This window comes from Phallusia mammillata, chromosome 1 (genome assembly GCF_965637545.1).
Source record: "Phallusia mammillata chromosome 1, kaPhaMamm4.hap1.1, whole genome shotgun sequence".
NCBI lineage: Eukaryota > Metazoa > Chordata > Ascidiacea > Phlebobranchia > Ascidiidae > Phallusia > Phallusia mammillata.
In genome coordinates, this window is record NC_137252.1 from 34246783 (window position 1) to 34266887 (window position 20105).

General features: G+C 36.8%; 3 protein-coding genes across 3 annotated transcripts; all 3 read left to right on the forward strand.

Moving 5' to 3' along the window:
• The first annotated feature begins 250 nt into the window (after positions 1–250).
• Positions 251–13579, forward strand: LOC145228992 (terminal nucleotidyltransferase 4B-like). The gene is made up of 17 exons (XM_080094229.1): positions 251–528; positions 1314–1399; positions 1666–1902; positions 2193–2316; positions 2616–2662; positions 3335–3455; positions 4571–4666; positions 5546–5686; positions 6987–7133; positions 7283–7349; positions 7680–7806; positions 8095–8201; positions 8664–8723; positions 9235–9302; positions 9493–9778; positions 10293–10375; positions 10720–13579. The coding sequence occupies exons 1-17, from the start codon at positions 439–441 to the stop codon at positions 10834–10836; spliced, it is 2004 nt and encodes a 667-aa protein (XP_079950355.1). The 5' UTR covers positions 251–438; the 3' UTR covers positions 10837–13579.
• Positions 13580–15840: 2261 nt separating this feature from the next.
• Positions 15841–17431, forward strand: LOC145211794 (ankyrin repeat and protein kinase domain-containing protein 1-like). Its single transcript, XM_080080063.1, has 4 exons — positions 15841–15867; positions 15943–16112; positions 16268–17124; positions 17262–17431. Exons 1-4 carry the CDS (start codon positions 15841–15843, stop codon positions 17429–17431), a joined length of 1224 nt encoding a protein of 407 aa, XP_079936189.1.
• An 887-nt stretch (positions 17432–18318) lies between these two features.
• On the forward strand, positions 18319–19736 carry LOC145211810 (uncharacterized). The gene is made up of 3 exons (XM_080080064.1): positions 18319–18385; positions 18708–18752; positions 18829–19736. Exons 1-3 carry the CDS (start codon positions 18319–18321, stop codon positions 19575–19577), a joined length of 861 nt encoding a protein of 286 aa, XP_079936190.1. The 3' UTR covers positions 19578–19736.
• The last annotated feature ends 369 nt before the right edge of the window (positions 19737–20105 follow it).

Consider the following 20105-nt stretch of genomic DNA (forward strand, 5'->3'; position numbering starts at 1 on the left):
TTTCAATCAAAATTTAAATTTGTTAATCCTAAAGATTGTAACTTTGCATCCATTTTTGGGTTGTTTGGCGTTATTCATGTTTATGTTATGTATATAAGGTTTTATACCTTTGTATGAGTGTAATATGCAATGAAAAGCTGTACTTTCGGTGTACACAGAACAGATGAATTTAGTAGGGATTGTGGCTTAACCACAAGTGTTATGTGGTTTATAAATTTCCTGAAAAGGTACTTTTTCTAATTTTTAATTGATTTCAATGTTTCTTTATTGCAAGAAATTGTTGCACACAAGTAGTAGTTCTATAATGGTCAGTATTAGGTGGTGAACTGTTTATAAATTTAGGGTTAAAGTCCCAGGACTTTCTGTGCAGTAAACAGAGCGACGGAAATCAGCAACTGTTTCCAGCTCTAACATCTCCTGTGATTCAACAGAAGTTGTATGGATCAACAGCTTGTGTGGTATCATCCAAAGCCAGCAGGTCCATCAACCGATTGGAATATTTTTATGAATCTTTGGAAGACTATCCAGGTAGTTTGATAGGTTGGAAAAATAAAATACCCTATTATGGTAACTTTTTTTTATATGCCTGCTGGTATATAAAATTTTTGCGTTGTGTATCCTTGCAAAAAGGCAAACATTTTTTTGTAATGTATAAATGTCCTAATTGCAAATCCTAGGTCATCATGTAAAAATACAACCCATGTTTGGTCTGTAAATTTGAAAATTTTTGGCATAAACTCCAAAGTTTATTTTTTACTAGTACAGCTGTCGCGGTTATAACCCTTTAGGTATTAGATTTCTCTCTCATTGGAATTTACTTTTCCAAACAGTAACTACATGTAGCTTCGTTTTTCTGGTTGCAGATTGTGTTTTAGAAAATAAAAAAAATTCACTAATTTATGATAAAAATGTGAACAAAACTTGTGCGGAAGTAACTGTTAAAACGTCTAACATTTCAAAAAAAGTTTAAAAATCCAAATTTTGTAGTGAAACAAGTCAGAAGCACTCACCATGGCCATTTATAGAACATGTGTTTTCCTTCAAAAGGAAACATATGTCAATGATGAAGGCTCCAATAAGTTGCAAATTCACATAATATAAAACATATGTGTTGATAATTAGGCATTTTAAAGACAGTGTGGTGCTGTTTAGGTGTATCAGTTGATACAATGAACATAATTTTCTGCCTTGTAAGTGAATGGCCAGACTGGCCTTTGAACCAGTGGCTGTCATCACTTACTCGAAGACCTTTAGTGTAATGATGTAATGTCTATTTGTATCTTAATGCATGTGTTTCTACTTTGTTGCCACAGGGAGTAGGGAACCTGAACATTGAATGCAATCTATGTCAACCACTGTGCAGCTTGAATAGGAATATCAGCAGTAACCAACAGTTAAGGTGGGAAGCTATTTTGTGCTGTTTGAGCCTCGTTTGAGTGAAAATAACTTTTCCTACATGCTTTGGGATAAATTTTATGTTAACTTTCAATATTTGCCGAGGAGTAATTGGAATAGCTGAGAGTCTCTGAAAATCACCCTTAAACAGCTGAATACTGTTGCTTAAACACAGCAGTTAAGAGAAATGTTAGCTTCAGCAATCAGCACACTGTCAACCTGATACCAGATTTAAGAATGTAAGTTTTAATCTGTTATGCCTTTTTGCAGCACTGATCAAGCCCTGATGCATGGTTTAAGTCAGGATGGCTTTATTCCCTTGCGGAATTCAGCAAACTCACCTTCATGCAAGAAAAAGAACAGCATCGCGTATCACAATGATGGCTCAACGTCCCCACCTCATGGCGGCAAGAAACGGAGAGAAAATGTGATTAGCCGAAAAAATTCTCAGCAACATTCGAACTTTCCTCCGTGGGTTATGAGGAACTACTGTCCGGGGATGGTTGGGTAGGTTTTGTACTTGGAATTAACTTGTTTGTTTATTATAGAAATAAGTCAAAGCATTGGTATTTAATTAAGTTTATGAGGTAATTAGCTGTACGGCTTTGACATTAAACAAACGAAATTATTGCAGTTTTTTTTGTCTAACTTGCCAATTTGAAAACTTCATTAAACTTTTTCTGAACCTTTTTCTAATAGTGCTTTTTATTGTTTACAAAAAAGTTGCGACCAGTAGTTTAAAGACAACATGGCCAAACTAGATTTTTTTAGTAAAACTGAAAATTGTATGATTTAAGGTTGCATGAGGAGATAGAGGATTTTTACAATTTCATGAGACCCACGCAGGAAGAACATGAAATGAGACAATATGTGATTAAAAGTGTGGAACAAGAAGTGCTGAAACTGTGGCCAGCAGCAAAAGTAAAAACATTTACTTGAATTTGTTTTATATGGTGACTTAGCGGATTATCAAAAAAACTATTTTTGACACAAAATTTTATTTTTGACACAAAAAGTTCATCTGCTTTTCGGAAATAAAACAATGACTGTTGTATATGTTTACCATTGCAAAATAATTAATGCAAAGCTTAGAAACACAACTGAATGTGCACAATTTGAAACACATTTTTTATCATGTAAAAAAATGGAATTCCTTTTTTTTAAATGTTATTATACTAGATTATCCTTTTTTCCAACAATTTTTTTGTGTCGAATTTTAGGTTGACGTCTTCGGCAGCTTCCGAACTGATCTTTATCTCCCTACAAGGTGCCAGCAATTTATTATCTTGTTGCCCCAATTTTAGCTCTGTGCTTGAGTTACGTTGCAATTGTGTCTCTCAAGTAGTGTGGTTGTTGGTGGCACAAAAGCAAACAGAAGTTCGCAGACAAACACGCTTGTTGGCTTCCAACAAGTGTGCAGACTGCAACCATAATTGCCGAGTTTCACCACACGAGCTACTAACTATATTGGCATTGTGTTTTGTTTCTTAAAACTTGTACGTAGATATAGATATCATCTCCAACTAGTAAACTATGTTTAAAAAACAAGAATTTAATCAAAATTCAAAAGTAGCAATCATATAAAGTACTGCACCTTTTGTTAAGTCTTGAGCCACACAAGTAGGCTACTAATGTACAATAAAATTACTTAGTGGTCATGCACACTGGTGATATTCAAACTATTTGTCAGCCAGTTCTATCACAAAAGTCATATTTTTCAGCCTGTTTTGTTACCAAAAGTCCATTGACAGTAACTAGTAATGCTAACTGGTTGCTGATATCATAAAATTTCGTGAGACAGTTCTATAGAACCGGTGCGAACCGACTGAATCCCACCACTGGTCATACAGTACAGTTGGAAATAAAATTTGAATTAGTCAGTTTGGAAACTGAGATCATTTTGCTTTATCATTTTAATGTTGTTGTTTTGGATGTTTAGTGACATTGACATTGTGGTGTTCGGAGAATGGGATCGTTTGCCATTATTCACCCTCAAGCAAGCTCTAGTCGGCAATGGAATAACTGATGAAAGTTCCTGCAAAGTGCTTGACCGCGCTGCTGTAAGTTGACGTGTTTGTACTGTAATTACATGTTACAATTTGTGGCTTTAAAAATCTCATTTTCTATGTCACGTAACTTGTTATGGCATGGTATTGTCTCAATAACACTAGCTCAGGGGTGTCCAACATGTGGCATGCAGAGCATTTGAAAATGGCACACAAGCTTTTGCAAATTCAGATGATTATTCTCACTTCAGTAAAGATTAGTAAAGTTACCCAACCCACTAATTAAAATGTTCGTTTTTTGACAAAACTGAAGCCCCGTTGCAAACTATTTGTATCTTGTGTCACATAAACATATAAAAAGTTTTTGGAGTATCATAAATTGAGCCCGTGCCGTTAGGACGTTTAAGAAATGGTATGGAAAAAGTACCAAACAGTGGTACACGAGTATATTCTAAAACAAAATTTGGCATGGCGGCGTGTTCAAGTTGGACACCTCTGTACTAGACCTAGATTTGAAATTAGCTGGACCAAAAACCAAACAGTCTAAAGAGCTTGTATATAGTGCTTAAATTTTAGCGGATGCTTCAATCAATGCTGTAATTATCATTAAAGCAATGTCACCATGAACTATTCGCTTCTTGGTTTGTGAAAATTGTGGGTTGTCTGTGGTAGAAAAGCCTAAAATATCTTCTTTGCCTTTGGAACATATGTTACGATGTGTGACTCATAGAAATGCTGGTGCAAATAAAGTTTTTAAGTTGATAAAGTTTTACCAGCTCCCTCGGACGTGTTTGAATTACTGAAGTCTGTGTCATCTATCTCTATATGCATTTTGAGTTTATAAATATATATGGTGTGTGTTCTTGGGTAGCCTGTCCAAATAAAGTGTAAGCTTACAGGCTCACCTAATTTTTAGATTCGTATTATGAATATTTAAGTTATGTGGTAAAAAGACGATGTTATTAAATGGTGTAAATAAGAAGTTGGTTTCTTTTACCAATCACCTTTTCTGCATAAAAACTCAATAAATACTAATACTTGCATTTTTTACCACTGCCCTATGTTTGTGTCCCCTAATACACTTGCAGAAACAAATTAGAAAAATTTTATTTTTTTTATGTGGTTTTACATTAAAAGAGTATAATTTATGCATATGGTTTTTATTTCAGGTTCCAATCATTAAGTTCCAGCATTTGGAAACCAACGTCAAAGTTGACATCAGCTTTAACACAAAGAGTGGTGTCCAAAGCGTTGATTGTATAAAGGTAAACAACATCTCTAAATGATGTTTAATACTAGTGCAGCTTAGTTTTTACTATGTGCTTGTTTTCAGCAAACTTTGGTTTGAAATGGCAATTTAGGCTTAAATTTAAGATCATCGATAAAAAGGTTTGCTAGTACTTAAAACCATTACTACAATAGTTCAACAATCTTTTTGAGCAGGGTTGCACAACACACAGACATTGCTTTATAAATAGCATTCGCAAAGTGTGTTTAGTTGCTATAAATAACCCTAAAAATCACTGAAATGTCATAAACTTGATGCCTTTGTCAGTTTGTTTGAACTTGTTATGGAACTAATGATAATTATTTCGAAAAATAAAGGATATGCAAAATAATTTTATTGTGTAACAGAAACAAGTAGCATAATATAATGTGGAACAAAATTAGAATGTTATTTATTTCCTATCCCCTTTTAAAGTGTGTATCGTAGCCTTATAGCAACTTCTCAACACTGAAGCAGGCTGTACATGTATTTACAAGGCTGTTGGTGTGTGCAGGTGTAACCTAATTACCAGTTTGTTGATCTGCTGCCAAACCCTGAGTATTTCAAACAGGCGGATGTTAAGTTATTGTATTGAGCATAATTTGCTTTCATTGTCAATCTTTACGCTAGAGCTCAATTACCAACTCATCCTTTAATTGTTGCATTTGAATTCCTGTACTCTACATATAAAATATCTATGTCACAACTGTTAGATTTAGGCCAAGTTAACCTAGTACTCAAAATCATGCCAGCATAAAGATGTTAATTTCTAATTTTACCCAAAAGAAAAAGATTTTTATTGCCAGTGTTTGTATTACAACAGGTAATATATTTTGCCTTCATTTTGCATTTTAAAAACAATTACCCAATGTTGTAGGAGTTCATCAAAAAATACCCAGTGCTTCCAAAGCTCGTATTTGTGCTCAAACAATTCCTGGTACAACGGGAACTTAACGAGGTTTGGACAGGAGGTGTCAGTTCCTATTCCCTTATTCTCATGTGCGTCAGTTTTCTACAGGTAAATATCATGACTTTTTCATTGTTTTTGTTTGCAAATATTCAACATAAAACTAAAGCAGTCTACTGCTGTGTTCAACAGTTACTGTCTAAACCAGTGGTTCCCAAACTTTTTTCTTTTAAGGCGCATTTTAGAAAAAAACAAAAATTATTTGGCGCACTTCGAACATTTGAATAAAAATATATTTGAATTTTTTATTTCAAAATGGCACAGCAATTTAGCTGACAAAGGCACTAACTATGAGGTCATAAAGCCGCTATACAGGTCACTCTCATAGTTAAATAGCCTAGTTGAACATCTCAGAGACGTGGAGCATGTTGGCCTAGTGGTCTAAGCACCTGGTACTACTACTCTACTTGATTGATTTTAATTTCAATATTTTTTGCGGCACACCTAATGACATCGGTGCATAGTTTAGGAACCACTGGTCCAAACACAAGCAACACAAAAGTTTCATTTTTTGCCTGTTAAGTAGTGGTTTATGTCTTCAACAGTTATGATACAGGAGAAGTAATGTAAAATTTTCATTTTTATATTTGCTAATCGTAAAGAAAGCAATGTACTGTGTAAAATTGGTTATGAAATGAGACAACCTTTACATTTCCCACTAGTCATTTAAAGGAAGCAATTAGATGTGTATGATGTGTTAACTGTAAACACTGACCAATCAATTATTGTTATACTGTCTGTTTAGCGTATTGAAGTGTTATTAATTCTTTGTCGCTGTAACAAGGTGATACTTCAAACCAATGTTTGCATAGTAGACCCAAAAACAAACTTTCCATACAGTTGTAAGAAGTTAATTATAGATGCTTACTCAGAATTGATACACCCACATTTTTAAAAATTATGTATTTAACTTTGTAATGGTTAGAAACAAACATTTATTGTGAAAATAACGGCCCAAATAAACGTAAATGTGGCCTTCATGTCACTGATGATGACATGAACATTTGCCGAAACGTTTGAACAATAAAGCATGTCGCTTTTAACGTCTATTTGGGCCGTTATTTTCACCATTAAACTTATGAACAGATTCGTATATAGTGTTCCAACAAACAAACCTGTCAGTGTAATAAATGTCTGCTAGTTTGCATGTGTAGTAGCACACACATGTTTTTAGGTGTATTTTTGAGAAAAGTAAAGGCTTTTGTCAATTTCCAGTAGTGTATGACCAAGCAAAAAAGTTCGGCTGAGGTCTTTCTACAAAAATCAGAACACAACTATAAAAATCCTATAATTTCATAGAAACGCCGGTGCTAAACTATGTTTTGTGTATTTTTCTGTTCCCCTACTATAGCTCCACAGAAGGGGTGACATGATACTACCTGACTGTAACTTGGGTGTGTTATTGATTGAGTTCTTCGAAATGTACGGCCGTCATTTCAACTACCACCTTACCTGTATTCGAGTGAAAAACGGAGGCAGATATATGCACAAAGAGGAGGTAACTGATTTTTTTTGTTTTGTGAAACATATCTACCGATGAGACCTCACATGCTAGAACCATGCACTTTCTGTAGCTTACTTTTTTACAACTTTTAGGTTTTTTTAAGTCATTTTAATTTAAACATTCTGATTTCTATTTTTGTGTAGTTTCGGAAACAAATGGACAGCACACAAAGTCCTTCCCTTTTATCAATCGAAGACCCATTAACCCCAGGTAGGATGTTTTCAAATTAGAAATTTGGTTGTATTATATCTTTGTCTTCACATAGTGTAACGTTTGCATCAAAGTCAACCGTTTGTTGTGTTTTTTATTCAAGTGTAAACACATCTGTTTTAGCTAATAGGTTGTTTTTTTGCAACAATAAGTAGATAATCCTGTACTGGTGGTTTTATATGTATAAAAATATATACAGTTGTCGGAAAAAACATATGTTACTGAATCACAAATCTACTATCTATACTATGTATCTATTGGTATTTAAATGCACAAAACAAAGAGTTACCGTTACACGTTAAGTGTTGATAACGGGAATTTCTTAACCAGGCAATGACCTTGGAAGGGGCTCTTATGGAATCATGCAAGTCAAGCAAGCATTCGATTACGCCTACCGATGTCTCACTACAACCATCTTGCAATACAACTACAGCAACAATGTTTGTCCTCCGTGCAGGTAAATAATGCCTTAAAACTTGAGTTGTATGTCATGTTTGTGAGTTGCTCTCATTTAAAAGCCTTTACAAGTTAAATGTAAATTTAAGCACTGAAAAAAATTCTGTATTTACTGAAATAATTGTCTTACTTTAAATCCTTTGTCAAAGGGCTAATGAAATCATCCGTTATTACATGAGTAGATTAAATACCGCTTTTTATGTCCGTTTTAGTCAGAATATGCCTTGCACAAAAAAGGTGTGCTGTTTTCCATTACTTTCCTGTTCTAACTTTGTCACTTTTGCCATAGTCTCCTGCGTCTTATTGTGGATGTGTCGGAGAACAGCATCGAACAACGCAAGTGCGCTCGCGAAAAGTGGAGGATTATTAGTTTGAACAACCGACTCTCCACACAAGGTACGTTATACAACAAACTTATTACTGCGAAAACTTCCGAATATTCGCTCTATAGCTTTTAAAACTGAAAATTTAAATCAAAAAAGTCGATTGTTAAATTTTGTCCTTTAGCCCTATCAGTTACCCCATTAGCCCCCTAAAATGGGTGAACATTTAAAGTTTTTAGAACTATTTTAGTTTTAAAATGTTTGGACTAAAAGTTATGAATGATCCTTTTTAAAGAACTTTGTGTAAATGTCATTTAATATTACAAATGTTTGATTAAGCTGCTTGATTCGAAAATGATTAATTGTTTCATTAATTGTTTCACCAAAACCGAAATTAAATCCTTAATAAACTCACGAAGGCCTCGGCTATAGTTTAATCATAATGTAATAAAATGGAAGTGCATTGTTGTATTGAGATATTAGATTGGTTAATTGTTTAACGCCGGGCTTGTATACATTAAATTTGTTTATCCAGATGTTGGCGACCTCCATCCACCTCCGAGATGTTCTACGGGTTCATCTGCTTGCAGTAGCGGTAAGTTTCGTAAATATAGGAGTTTTGTACAGACCGACAAATGATCTTCTTGCCACAGCGGTTTCTTAACTTTGGTACATGTACAATAGGTGGCATGTCGACGCCTATCAGGTGTTATGCTAGCGTGCTTTAGTTGTCAAGACTATGTCAAAAGTATTTTAAGTTATTGATCTAAAAAAAAGTTTTTTTTTGGTTGGGTTGTTTTCTTTTATACCATGGATAATATTTGTTTCATGACTCGTACTCTCATTGTTAAATGTTTCGTGTTTAATTCGGTACTAGAACCTAGGTACAAAACACTTAGGGGTACACGAGTAAAAGTAGTTTGTGAAACTATGTCTTGAATGTTTGTTGTGTGGCTAAACTGTAATACTTAATTTAACTTAAAAAGTCGTTTTTTTGTTTTTAAACCTGCTGTACATCAGAGATTTCGTTTTTTTTTCATTTCTTAACTGGTTACATTAATATGTATTGTACCACCATCACAAACTTCAACAAGTTGTTTTTTTAGTTTCCAGCATCGAGGCGACCACGGCTTCAAGTCCATCCTTTTCATCATCTGATTCCACATCGGATACTGTAAGTTGAAATTTCTTATTCCACTATTTTGTTTTTACTTAGTGGTTTTGGATCACAATAATATTAAGTTGTGAAGTGATTGGGAATTAATGGATTGAAAATAACATTGAAAGCCAACTTAAATTCGCTCTTTCATATAAACTTGCTTAAAACCAATATTTAACTATTTGTTTTCAAATTTTATCTTCAGGATTCTGAGAGTTCGTCCGAAAGTGCCACGCCCTCCAACGGCGCCAACGCCCCCTTTGCGATAAACTTCAAAGGACCGAAGCTCTTTGGCGACACCGCTCGGGCGAACAAGCCGGCCGCCGATCGATCATTGGAGCGTTTCTCGCGCCCCACGAAGAGCGCAAATCGCTTGTTCTCGAACAAAACCGCCGGTCGAACGAAATCCGCCGACCGGGAACGCCCACATTCCGCCCCCGATTTCGGCAAAACTGAAAAGCTGAAACAACCCATGATCAGCTTTGAAGCGGGTTAGTACATTTGGATTGTTATTTTTGAAAAAAGCATCTCATAGGACAGAGAAAAAAAAATGTGCTAGAATTTATGTGATTTTGTTCGAGGACGTAACGAATTACGTCACTTGAAACCCACACTTTGTTGGTTGTTTTCAAAACTCTCGCCTAAAAGATGAAAAACTGTCAAAAGGATTTACATGATTTTTTGTTATTGTTTGAAGTTTGAATATTTTCAAAAAAAAACTGTATTTCATAGGACTAAGAAAAAAACTGTTAGGATTTATGTGTTTTTTTCTGATGACGTAAAGAATTACGTCATTTAAACCCCACGTGGTTGTATTCTGCTTGTGAAAAAAACTTTTTTGGTTACATCACGTCATAGTAAGGTTGTCATTGAAAATTGCAAAAGGAATATTTTTAACACGCAACTTTTTTATTTGAAGGAACATTCCAGTAAGGGCGTTGTACAAGATGAACCAGATTTTTTAGGCATTTGCTGTGATTTACGTGAAGTATTTTTGATTTTCAGACTTGCCGAACAGCAACACAAAAAACAAGTCAACGTCACCAAACAAAACTTCGCGTAACAAGAATAACGAGAGAAAACAAAACGTAAGTAATTTTCAGCAATGAACACTTGTACTTGCTCAAGTATATAGTGTGGTATACTGAATTTAGATATAGCCCGATTTTTGAGACAGTAAAATATATTTGATGTTTGATTATTATTAAATGAATGCGGGTTGTGAAGTAAGCGATGATCTGTTGGTTGGGCGCATTTTATTTGACGTCTATCTTTCAATTTCAAGATTACTAACGCACAATTCAGGAGCTTCTGAATTTAGTCCAGACCACCGATCAGCAGCTAACAAAAAACAGGCATAAATTTAATGGTGCAACGCATTTCCTTTTGTACGACCATTGGTTAAGCGATGTTGAATCTTTATACTTAACAGAACGGCAGAAGATCGGCGCAGTCGAAGCAAAGCGACACAAATACTAATAATCAACGCCAACACAAGCAAACTACCAACTCGAAAAAATCCAACCAACAGCGCCATCTGTCGAGATAGTCCACTGCGCATCCGCGTGGACCCCTCCGCTTTTTACTACAATGCAGTGTTAAGGAACTGTCCAATCTGCAAGCCCAAACTCGCACCACTGGCAACTGAACCCGGCTCATAACGTTAGCAAGGTCGCGTTGCATAAGGTTGTTGGCTTTTTCGTGTCCTTTTTATGTCTAGTGGCTTTTCCGTACCCATTTTTTTCTGTTCACGTATTATTTCTTTTTTGTCGTATTTTTTTTATTGCTCAACCTCGCGCCATGTTGTGTTCTCGGCTCCGTTTTTGTTTGTTTGAAGTAAGCCAAAAAGTTAAATGCCCACAAAGTTAGGCTTGTTGCGCCAAGGAGCAAAGTAGTAACTGCGAATGTAGTTTTCCTATCGCTGCTAGAACAAAAATAGTATTCTACCAGCAATTCCTATCTGACCTCCTGCTTAAAATACGTGCAAATATTAAAAAAATAAGATTGGAGTATTTGTTTTTATTTTCGACCAATCACACAACGAGAATATGTCAGCTCAAAAACAGTATTTAAAAAAGCCTTTTTTTTTCATTTACGTCCACTTTTTTGTTGAACTTTGCCCTTTCCCCCGTTTCAAGACCCCCTTCGCTTTGTGTTTTTGCCAAACGCTGTAAACTGACTAACTCAGTACTTAAAAATCTGCAGTGAATACGTTTCAATTCAAAATAACTAGCAAGGTCGATTATGCAACAAAAGCGCACGTGATCCATGTATTCATCCGCACCAGTATCTAGTGCCATTCTGCAGGCGCAAATTTCATTACCTTTGATGTCAAGCCAAAATGCATGTTTGTTTGTGCTTAATTACCCTTAATCGCTACTCCTTACTTCATGCGTGTCAGTATCAAATGATTTTTTTTTGTGAGGAACGAATTTAAACTGTGACGAAATTGGGCTTTTTTGTTCAGACTGGTTTAAATTACTCAGCATTAACGTTTTTCGGGCAAGTATTTTTCCTTTTGGGTTTTTACGAACATACTGTTTGCTTTTGTTTTCAACCGCTTTGGTATTCAGGTGAGTAGATCCCACAGTATTCTTATTTTTCGCCTTTCACACAAATTGCGTTGATCAGCCTGTGGGTACATGTCCAGAAAAATCCGGTTACTCGAAATGCCCTTTAATTGCATATACTGCATCCTGCAGCCGTTAATAATAACGAAACTATTCCGGTTTGTCGCAAGAAAAACATCCTTCTTTGACCATTATACCCTGCACCGGTTACGTAATAGTGTCCCAATTAAGTGGCAGAAATTCTCACATGGCATTGCAACTCAATTTCAACAAGGCCTAACTGTTTTGTTTTGGTCGAAAGAAGAAGTCACTTTACCTGTTAATACCGTGGTGCTTGTGCGTAAAGACCTGAAACTCTTAGACTGTACAGAGTGATTTCATTCTAACGATTTTGGGTGCGTTTGTTAATTTTGGGGTAGTTGCTTGGACACTGTTTTGTTGCCTATGCTATTTTGTCATGCGGCGAATTAGTTGTATTTTCCAACGTTTTCAGTTGTAAACATTCTAAACTACAAAAAGTGTCGTTTTTTCCATTCAAATTGAAACTTCTTTTGATTTTCAAACCGATCAAATTCCTATAAAATAGGTCAATAAATTTGACTAACACGGTATATCCGTAAATTTACTGTTTTCAAAATGTGATTTTTGAATTACTGTTTATTTTTTGCAAAACACTATTTTTGGAAAATTATTTTTTTGGAATTTTTAAAATTCGATGTTAGTCGCAAATTGCTAAAGTGGAACCGCTGGAAAATTGCTTTACCTCATCAAATTGATTTCTGCAAAACTTTCGCATCCTGACATGAGATAATTTTCTTGTTTATGTTTATCGTTCAAATTGTTACGTTGTATTCGTTTTTGTCAGAGATTTGCTGCATTATTATCACTGCGCAAAAAACCTGTCACCCAATACCCTGAACTGATCAACTATCAGCATTTAATTTTTCTTTACTCATTGCTGTATTAAGCCTGACACACTGTGCATAGTAAACTGCTGCGAACGGTCACCACAAACAGAAAACTTCTTCCCTCCCACTAAATGTACCAAGGTGTGTCCGCTAGATGGGGTCGGTGAGCGTCATTTGAACACAACACTTGTATCTTTTCACCATTTTTTTATGCTTGTAAGCATCATATTTCGGGCGTGCGAGCAAATGTTCTTAATGTGGGGATGTACCCTAATTACCTACGCGCCAAATGACAATTTTTCATGTTCTTTCTTTGCTTTTTGCGTTCTTCTGTGGTTGCGGTTTTGTGATTTCGTGTTTTGCGACTTTTCAGCCATATCCGTGTAATTCTACTTAATTCACTTATCCTGATAGCATCGCACCTCACAACACTTATCTGACACAATATGTTATGTGACAAACTGCAAAAAATCTCGAGGCCATCCACTTTCTGTTCAATGAAACTTGTGCAAAGTGCATACAGCGGTCGTTGCCCCTCAACCACTCCCCACCGGTGCCTTTTGTTTTTATCAAGCGCCGATTTTCGCCGGTGAACGATTGTTCGGCCCCAGTATCACTTGTGTGAGTCGCTTTTTGCTGCCATTACTCTTGTTACTACCACTGATGTCGCATAGACTTATCGCCCGACACTTTTCTCTTTCTCTTTACCGGCCCGCGCCGTTCTTGTTGTGTGCATTTACGCCCCCTTTTCCCCATGCTAGTGTTTGTTCGAAAAATTTGCAAAAAAGTTCAAAAATACAAGCGAAAAAACGAATCTGTTTTCTTATCTGTAAAAGTTTACCTGTAATATTTTGTCAACATATACATTAATGCAATATAACACTTTGGAACACTATACAGGTAGTTATCTAATTAAAACCTTAAATGCCAGAGAACTTGGGTATATAGAATACGACTTATTGCAGAACTAGGGTATATAGAATACGACTTATTGCAGAACTAGGGTACATAGAATACGACTTAGTGCAGAACTTGGGCATATAGAATACGACTTAGTGCAGAACTTGGGCATATAGAATACGACTTAGTGCAGAACTTGGTCATATAGAATACGACTTAGTGCAGAACTTGGGCATATAGAATACGACTTAGTGCAGAACTTGGGCATATAGAATACGACTTAGTGCAGAACTTGGGCATATAGAATACGACTTAGTGCAGAACTTGGGTATATAGAATACGACTTAGTGCAGAACTTGGGCATATAGAATACGACTTAGTGCAGAACTTGGGCATATAGAATACGACTTAGTGCAGAACTTGGGCATATAGAATACGACTTAGTGCAGAACTTGGTCATATAGAATACGACTTAGTGCAGAACTTGGGCATATAGAATACGACTTAGTGCAGAACTTGGGCATATAGAATACGACTTAGTGCAGAACTTGGGCATATAGAATACGACTTAGTGCAGAACTTGGGTATATAGAATACGACTTAGTGCAGAACTTGGGCATATAGAATACGACTTAGTGCAGAACTTGGGCATATAGAATACGACTTAGTGCAGAACTTGGTCATATAGAATACGACTTAGTGCAGAACTTGGGTATATAGAATACGACTTAGTGCAGAACTTGGGCATATAGAATACGACTTAGTGCAGAACTTGGGCATATAGAATACGACTTAGTGCAGAACTTGGGCATATAGAATACGACTTAGTGCAGAACTTGGGCATATAGAATACGACTTATAACACTGTTGGCGAATCTTACACTACATCTGCTTATAAAAGTTAAATTTAAAATCAAATAGTCAAATATATATATATTCATTTTAAAATTATTGTTACAAACAGTAAATTTTAGCAGTAACTTGTCCGCGCGTTTTAGTTTAAACGATGATTAATTTGGACATAAATAGTTGTTTTTAGTTGGTGTGTATTTTTAATCGTAAACTTAAAAAATGTCACTTCGATTTTGTACTGTAGCAGGACTGTTGCCAGTTCTTAACTTTTTTGATATTTGTCGAAGAGTTGAGTTTATTTCTCTTAGTTAAAGTAAACTTTACAATTGAACAGTAGCCAAGCTGAAAATAGCTGCGCAACGTTGCAACGGTAAGAGCGCAAAAAGTGGAAAGCACAATTGGTGTCTTAATGCTGTTGCTGGCAGAAACACATGTAATATCAACAAGATGTAAGTTTGGTTTTTCAAATCCAACTATACCTTACTAGCTAGCTGGATACCACTTCATTCCCGTTAACATGGCTACGGCGAGTACTCCTGCGCTGACAAAAGCAGTTTTGTGACGATCTACATGAAATAATTCCTCCGCCACAATTAATTTACTGGTAATTAAAAAAAGTTTACATAATCGAATGTTTTTATTGGACTGCACGTGTTTTTTCGTTTGTTGTAACCAGAGTTTTAAACTGGCTTGAAAATCGAGTCCGAATCCGGCCCGAACCCGAAAGTACAAGCATGAAACCCAACCCGAACCCGAATCGTTTTTAAGTCCGTTCTGAAAGTTTGATTGACAGGCCTCAGCAAAGAGCAAAACAACAAACACAATGAACATTAATAGACAAATGTTCTTGAACAGGGCGTTTTAGGGCTGTTTGCGTTAGGTCAGCTCCAGCAACTGGCTACTTAGCTGGTTAGATTTATTTAAAAAAAAATACTGACACAGAGAACAAAGTGGGGCCCGAATCAAGCCCGTTTTTTTTTTAAAGAAACCTAAGCCCGGCCCGAAAAAAGAAGGGTCCTACTTACAACTCTGGTTGTAACAAAGAACACCAAGAGCCTAACTGAACAATTGTAACCACGCCGAGACGACTGGGCTAATATTGAGTTAACGAAAGATGTTTTTTCGTAACGCTTCAAGTGAAAGAAATTCGGCGCTGCCACCGCATCCAGTCATGCGAATCTAGGGACAAAGCTAGTTTACGTCAAAGCACATGATCAGCTGCGAGAGGAACTAAGTTGAAACTTTGCTGAATAAAGGAGTGGTTGACAGTCTCAGTTCGCCAACTTTTAACAAAATCTTTACTTCAAGTGACAAAAGTTGAAGATGGCAAGTCAATCTAATGTAAGTCAGGTTTGTTAACAGTTGTTAATACTTGTAATAGTTTGTAATATGTTTCATTAGTTAACAAAAGGTGTTTGCATTCAGATGCGTGAATTTGATGCTGATGATATTCTGTGTGACCCAAAGTCAAGTATTGTGGGTTCTGGAAGTTTCGGAGTGGTTCTCGTCGGAAAACATAAATCACTCAACAAACTTGCTGTGAAAGTCATGGAATGCCATGGCGGGGAACAAACTAAAAAACGGTTTCAAAAATGGTGAGCTTGCTTAAAAGATAATGTACTACAGTATGTCAAACCTTTTGAAAATAACTCAACTTATCCATGCAGTACGTAACAAGCATGTAATTTAAACCCATTACGATAAAACTTTTAGTTAAAACCAAATATTTTAGGCCTAATTTTATTTACAGTGCCATGGAAGAACTGGGTAAGCTGCAAACTGCCCAAACTGAACACGTAGTGAGGACATATGGCTGGTTGACGCTGTCGTGTGGCATGGGAATTGTCATGCAGTATTATGAAGGTGGTAACCTCAGAGATTTTCTTCTCAATGACGAAATCACCAAAGGAATTCCACTCCGTCTTCGTCAGTTGGTCGAAACAGCGGACGGAATAGCTTTCATTCACAATTTGCCAGGTCACAAATTGGTTCATAACGACATAAAACCAGAAAACATCTTGCTGACGAGAGATCTACACGCAAAATTGACAGATTTTGGCTCCGCAAAGCTTGCTGCTACAACTGGATCAACCACTGTTCGACTTTCAGCAACTGGAGAAAAGGTTCAATTCACTGCTCTATACACCGCTCCAGAAAAACTTAAAAAAATTACCATGAAACCGAAAAGAGACCATGACGTGTATGGGTATGGCTTGGTAATCCATATGTCTCTTACTTGTGAAGAGCCTTATCCACCAACGGATGGAGTTGCATTGTTGAATGCCATCATCAACGGTGAGAGACCTGACTGTCATGCGATTGATGATTTGAAAGCAGGTCTCAATAACAACGACAAAGGAGCAGTCGAAGTGATGGAAGAAGAAATGAAAAGATGCTGGGAGCACGATCCAACAAAACGTCCAGATATAACTGAAGTTAGAGACAAATTTCAGAGTTTAGTTGACGCACAAAACCCAGCAGCGATTCTGGAACAAGTGACAAACGCTGTGAGGCAAATGGATTTAAAAGTTGAAAGACCAGCTGAGAATCAACGTGTTCCGATTCGCCAGTTTTCACCACGTCACCAAACATTTGTAACAGCACAAGGTATAAAGCGAATGTTGGTTGAATAACTAGACACAAAACTTTACAATATTTTTTTTAATTATTAACGTCCTTCCGTTTATAATGACACCATTTTCGTTATTCGTGCGTATGTACAACCGATGTTTGTTGATTGACAGATTTGAGCAGACCAGCAGTCAACATCGACCTTCCCAGCACATCACGTGACACGCCAGCAGGTCAAAGTTCACGACCACAACTGATGGAAACAGCACATGGCGTCACATCACCACAGGAACAAGGTATTTCAGTATCGCACACTTGTATTCATATCTCCCTTCCGAGATAAAGCTTGTTACGTATTTAAACCAAAAGCAAGGTCAAAATCTTTCCAATTAACCATGCCATGCAACTATCAATTTTTTGGACAGTATTATTAACTTTCCCAAAACACCCCACGTTGTTTCAGAACAGCCTCGTTAAAAAATAAGTTAAAAACGGCGCAATTTAAAATGAACACCCAACAGCGGCAACAAATTTTGGGGGTGACTGGCTGTTATAGGCCAGGGGTGGCCAACCCGCGGCTCGCAAGCCGCATGCGGCTCTTCGCCTGGTTTTATGCGGCTCTTACGTCGTTGTCGAAGTTTGGGGCCATTGTGTATATTTGGGTTACTATGTGGCGATCCGGTACAAAAATCGTTAAATTGAAAGTAAAGTTTTGACAATTTTGCTTTTGAACAAACTTATTATCGGTATGGCCACAAACCTTGCCTTAAAACTGCAAGTTTATGTGACAAATGGCATGATTATGATGGCATATATTTAATTGTGAACAATAAATGGTTGCTCATTGTTGCGTACAATGCGAATGAGACACAAAGCAACAGCAATATTTACAATAAATGTGTTCCAAAGTAACCAATGCTTCTTTGTTTTTCGGGTTATGACGAACGTTATATTTTATCGGCAATTTGTCTTATGGGTTTGAATTGAGCGATTGTCGGTGGTGAATGCATTAATGACGTCGCAATGAATTTAGTTTCGCCACTTTGCACTTGGGGCACATGCGCGTTAGGTGTTTGGGGCGCGTGCGCCTTAGATGAAAAAACCGCAAGTTTTTTCAGCAGGGAAAATCTTTTAAATCAACAGTTTTTGTCAAGGTAGCCGTCAAATTGGCGGTGAAAAAAGATTTTAGCAATTCACCAGTGATGAATCTCACCGCAAGTTATTTATAGAATGAGAAAAAGGGGTGTTTTAATTCATATGTTTTTGTTTGCTGGATTCGTTGAAATGAGAGTTTTATGTGAGAGATAGTGTTTGCACTGACCATTTATTGTTGAAAATGACTGGCCCGTGGTCTGTACAAGTCAAATTGTGTCATCTGGCTAAGCACAGGTCTCTGTGTGTGTGTGGAAGGGACGAACCATTTAACAAATGTGCTTGTGTGTATAATGTGGCCCTTTGTGGTAACACAATAAAAAATATGGCTCTTAGGCTTCGACCGGTCGGCCACCCCTGATATAGGCAGTGGAATAATAATAGTTTTTTTGTATTTGGGTCGATTGTGCGACATATTTTAGTCTTTTGGGAGATATTTGTAAGAAAAACATGCTTGACAAATTTAGGTGACGTCACTAGCACAGACCTAGATGAAATATTTCAACCCAAAAGTAAGTTTTCCTCGTTTGTTTTTTGTCGTGTTTCCGCGTGTTTTGTATATCAATGTACTTTTTTTTATTTTGTCAGGTGGAAGTAACGAAAAGTCCCGGTTGGTTCAGAAATACGCCGATTCTGTGAAACGGGGAAAATACAACGAAGCAAATTTAATAAAACAGCAACTTTCAAGGTTAATCGAAGGTCAAGTCAAAACCACAGCAAATGAAATAAAAACTTTTGCTGTAAAACATCGAAATGCGAAGAAATTTAACGAGTCGATCCTGTTCTGCCATATTGCATCAGATTTCTATGCAAAGCAACAAAGTCCCGATGACGCAGCGAGAGGTGTACAGGATTGTGGTTTGGAATTGAGTGAAACAAGCAAATCAATGTTGGAGAGTGACGTCACAAACAAATCCATTGTAGGCGACCACGTGATTTCCTTGTTTGCTGACATGCGTCACCAGATTCAAACTCTACCACAAGTAGACGACAAAATTCGATGTGTATGTGAGGCCAGGTGTTTGAGTTGCATTGGAGTTGGCCTTCTGTTGATCGGATCGTATCAACTGATGGAAGAACCTATCAGGGAAGGAATAAGTTTGTTGAAACGCAAGTTTGGAGATGGTGCAGCCAAATATCAAGTCTACGGTCACTTGTTGAACAACCTTGGACTGTACTGTGAGTCAACCTCACGTTTTGAGGAGGCTGTGAAATATTCCACCGAAGCAATTGAAGCTTACAGAAAATCTGAGGATTTGACCGAGGAAGAGCGAAAGCGACTCATGGACAAGAGCCAAAGAAATTCGTGGAGACTCATGACATTACAGAAGCTATAATATCAACATGAAATCACAGTTATGTATCTATGTTGATGGAATTGATGATTCGTCAAACATTTAAGAAAATAACGACACATTATAGCCCAGCGGTTCTTAAACTGGGGTCCGCGGTTCTTTAGAGGTCCGTGAGGCAATTTTGGGAGGACCGCAAAAAGGTTGAAGTACCTGTATAATCTTATTGGCGTCAGTTTGTGCCAGTGAATTAGTGTAAATAAAAGTAAAATTGAAGATCGACCGTCTACATTGCTTAACAATAACCTTTAATGCATGACAACTAACAAAAACGCCATAATTGTTCGCGCACAATCGTAAAGCTTTTTTGCTGTCTTTGGATCATTGTTATGCGCAAGTTTGCACAACTAGCAAAAAATTCCTGCAACCAACCTCGTTTTGCTTAAATACACATTCAGGCTTAAAGACCGCGAGCCCTCGAAATATAGGCAACAGGACCGTTTTGAAAAAAAAAATAGGAAAAAGTTTGAGAACTACTGCTATAGCCAAAGGTTTTTATTTGCCTTGCACACC